General features: G+C 47.3%; 1 protein-coding gene across 1 annotated transcript in view; it reads right to left on the reverse strand.

Moving 5' to 3' along the window:
- TNFRSF10B (TNF receptor superfamily member 10b) overlaps positions 1-2,170 on the reverse strand; it is a 7,876-nt gene extending 5,706 nt beyond the window's left edge. Inside the window, exons 1-4 of the mRNA XM_025044278.1 lie at positions 2,147-2,170; positions 1,312-1,423; positions 234-307; positions 45-146 (exon numbers count right to left, since the gene is read on the reverse strand). Of these exons, the coding sequence (XP_024900046.1) occupies positions 45-146; positions 234-294 (163 nt within the window). The 5' untranslated portion in view covers positions 295-307; positions 1,312-1,423; positions 2,147-2,170. The remainder of the gene's footprint in view (positions 1-44; positions 147-233; positions 308-1,311; positions 1,424-2,146) is intronic.
- Between the last annotated feature and the right edge of the window lie 1,836 nt (positions 2,171-4,006).

Here is a 4,006-nt window from a genome sequence, read left to right on the forward strand (position 1 = left end):
AGATGGCAGAGAGCGCCAGGGTCCCCCCATCGCCCCCGCCTCACCTTGAAGGATGCACCTCCTGTGACAGAATAACAGTAGCAGCAGGATACACAGAAACAAGGCTACAACTCCGACTATAACTCCAGTCTCCAGCTGTGAATTGCCTGAGGAGGGAGAGGGAGCGGAGGGCAGCCCAGGTCTGGTGGGCACTGGCTCTCCGGGAACCGGGACCTCCCCACTGTTCTCAGTACCTGATTCTCGTTTGACACATTTGAGGTTGCTCCAGGGGGTGCAGGGCTTGGCCTGGACCATGCCATCAGGACATCTAGGTACAGACATGGGGAGGATATAAAGGGGTTCTGTGAGGTAAGACAGAGAGAAAGAGGGTACAACCTCCCACCCAGTGTCCCCTGACCAGAGAGTGGAGGAAGAGCAGGCTTCTCCTGTCTGCACATCGGGTCCCCTCACCCCCTTGCTGGGTTGGAGAAGGAGCCGGGCATGGCACTTCAGCCCGTAGGGCTCCCACTGAGTGTTCAGAGCGGCACCCTCAGGAGCTGGGCCTTCTGGTGAGGCTGCACTGAGCTTCTCCGGACTGCAGGGGGAGCCCGCGAGAGGGGCTATCTCAGTCCAGGTCAAGGGTCAGAAACCCTGTGGGCAGGAGCTGAGCCTCATCCTTCAGTCAACCTTTAATACAAGGCACCTCTTTCTTCCCCCTGTTGACTGTCCTTACAATCACAGCCAACACTGGAGGTCAGAGAAGAGCCTATTGGCCTCTAAATCTCAATAACAGGGAAAACAGTCTTATTGAGGGAACTGGGGCCTAAGGGAAGGCAGGCTGAGGTGGCTCAGGGCTTTATGGGACCCTTGAAAGAGCTACAGGCTCAGGCTCATTATGGCTTGGCTGTGGGCACGTTTGTGTTCATAGCTCATGACTGCACAAAAAAATGTTCAAAAGTACATTTTATGATTAAATCGTTATGAATATAAACATGGCTGTGGTCTACTCAATTCTTTCCTTCTAATATCAAAAGAAACTAAAACTTTTCATAGGCAACCGACAGGATCTTGGGCCCTAATTAACAGCCTACTGTGCCCAATGGAAAGTTCAACCTGGCCATAGGGAAACTGCTGAGGTGTGGGAAGGGGATGCCGCAGGGGACAGTGTGAGGACAGGCAGATGGACAAGGAAAGGCCACTGCAGGCTCAGAAGGCCCACAGGCACAGGGAAGCCCTGACAGGATGGCCGTGCTGCATGGGAGCAGGAGACAGGGGTACAAGAAATTGGGGTCTTCTGTGGTTGGGGACCCCCCCTTGGCTCTCGTGTCTTACTCAGTGCTGCACTTCTGGCAGAACTCAGGAGACTCTTCTCCCTGGTAAGTGCCAGGTTTGCACTGACACTGTGTGTCCTTCGTCCTGGTGCATGGAGCTATTTCTTCTTTTCCTGAAGACAAAGGATAAGGTTTTAGGGATATGTTTCCCTCGCGTGTCCCTCAACCTTTTTCGACCACCCGAACTCCCTCCCACTCAGCTTCACTCAGTTCACTATAGATCTGAGGGTCAGTTTCTGCAACAGCATGTGTGGGGCACATAAAGGACCACTCGTCCCTGGTACTCAGACGTGTATAAAAAAGACTGTGATTCATTGTTTAATACATCAGGATTGGGAGGAAATATCCATTAGCTTACAGGTCACTAAGAAGGGCAGGGTATATCTGAGAGACCCTGGATGGAGAGGAACCCTTGGGTGACTTCCAGCTCTGCTGGAGAGGCAGAGGGGCCTTAGGCCGTGAAGGCTGAGGGAGGCTGAGCACCCACCAGGAGCACAGAGCACAGGTCTAAGAGGGACCTGGCCCAGGTGCAGGCCCTCGTCCCAGCTCCAGGAAGCACTTTTCCACTTGGCCACATCTTCTTTGCTGTAACTATAGAGTCTCCGCATCGAGGGACAGACTGTTAATACCGTCATCCGATGGTTTAAAAGATGTCCCTACTGTGTGGCATGCATTGTAAAAATCATTTTTATTTTTATTTATTGATCTAAGACATAATCATGAAACAGGTATGACGGAGACCATGAAGAACTGGAATCCAGGTGCCCTGATTCCATGCTGAATACAATTCCTACCTTATCACTCCAGCACTTGGCATGGGGTCCCCGTATTAGTACCTGACTTACAGGTTGTACACGGTAAGCAGGAAGAGAGTTGATTCCAATGAATGGTATAATCCACTTCGTCTGTACAGTTTATACATTCTTTATCATCTTCGCTGACGTGCGATCCTGACAAAGAGAGAGAAAATCTGGTGCGTGAATCCCCACAGGATTGCTGGAAGCTGGCAGTGGTGGCTGGGGGACGCCTCTTTTTGGTCATCAGAGGACTCCATTCTACCTGATGTTGGCCAGTATATTAATTCTGCAAGTACTATACACTCTTGACCAGCATTGCAAAAGAAATACGTTATAAACCAACATAAAATTGAAATATTGTAGGAGCCACGTTAAAAGAATAGAGGGAAAAAGGTCAAATTACTTTTAATCAATATATTCAAAATAACATCACTTAAAGATGCAATAAATATATAACATTCAGATATTTTATATTATTTTTTCAAAATATGACTTAGAATCCAGGGAATATTTCTCCCTTACATCAGTCGCCATTTCAAGCAGGCCTATTTCAAGTGCTCAGAAGTCACCAGGGCCTAGTGACTACTGCATTGGACAGCACTACCCAGGTCCCTGGAAAGTCACAGAAGAAAGTCTTAATCTCTGTCCTCAATGAGCTCCAGGTCAGTAGAAGACACAAACAAGATGAGAAGTAATACGACAATCAGGGACAAGCCTTCGGATAAAGTTCGTGCCATTTGCCATGGCAAGAAGATGATAGGAAAAATGAGTCCTGTGTGTAGAGTCGAAGAATGACCCAAAGAAAGGGGGCTCTGAGCCCTGGAACACACAGGTGCTCTCCAGGCACTGAGCTGAGACCGTGCAGAAGCTCTCGCTAACCAGGAACCCATCCATGTCTGAGGCTAGACGGTCCCCTCTAAGACTGCTTTCCCAGGTGACCTCACTCTCCCCTGCAGGATCAACCTCTCCCACTCTATTCATTTCTTTTATTGCAGTAAAATATATACAACATAAAAGTTGCCATTTTGCCACTTTTAAGTGTTTAATTCAGTGGCATTAATTATATTCACACTGTCGTGCAACCATCACTACCATCTATTTGCAAAAATACTTTTCGCCCCAAACAGAAACTCTTATTAAGTAATGACTAACTCTGCATTTCCTCTTCCCCCTTGGCCTCTGGTAACCACTTATCCATTATCTGTATCTGTGAATTAGCCTATTTTAGATATTCTCTATAAGAAATCAGAAAATAATTGTGTTTGGCTTACTTCACTTTCCATATGTTTTGTGTGTGTGTGTGTGTGTGTGTGCGCGCGCGTGCGCCCACCTCTCACCCCTACTCTTTATGTTGAAGTCCCATTCCCCAGTACCTCATAATGTAATCTATTAGATGGCAAGTTCTTTAAAGAGGTGATAAAAGTTAAAATGGGGCTGTTAGGGTAGGGCCCTAATCCAATATGACTAGAGTTCTTATAAAAGAAAGACACACCAGAGAGGCCAGAACACAGGGCGAAGAGGCAATAAGAGGGTGACAATCTTCAGGCTGAGGAGAGAGGCCTCAGAAGAACCCAGTTCTGTTGGCACCTTAATCTTGGACTGCTGGTGTCCAGAATTGTGAGAGAATTAATTTCTGTCGTTCAGCCGCCTTAGTCTGTGGTATTTTGTTATGGCAGTACCAGCAAACTAATATAGGATCTACCACTTTCCATGTTTTTGAAGTTCACTCATGTCGTAGCATTTATCAGACCTTCATTTGTTTTTAAGGCTGAATAATATCCCATTGCATATCTATGACACATTTTGTTCATCTATTCATCCACCAACAGACATTTGGGTTGCTTCCACCTCTTGGCTATTGTGACTGATGCTATGAACTTGGGCATGCAAATATCCCTT

Source organism: Pteropus alecto, unplaced genomic scaffold (assembly GCF_000325575.1).
Source record: "Pteropus alecto unplaced genomic scaffold, ASM32557v1 scaffold160, whole genome shotgun sequence".
Lineage (NCBI taxonomy): Eukaryota > Metazoa > Chordata > Mammalia > Chiroptera > Pteropodidae > Pteropus > Pteropus alecto.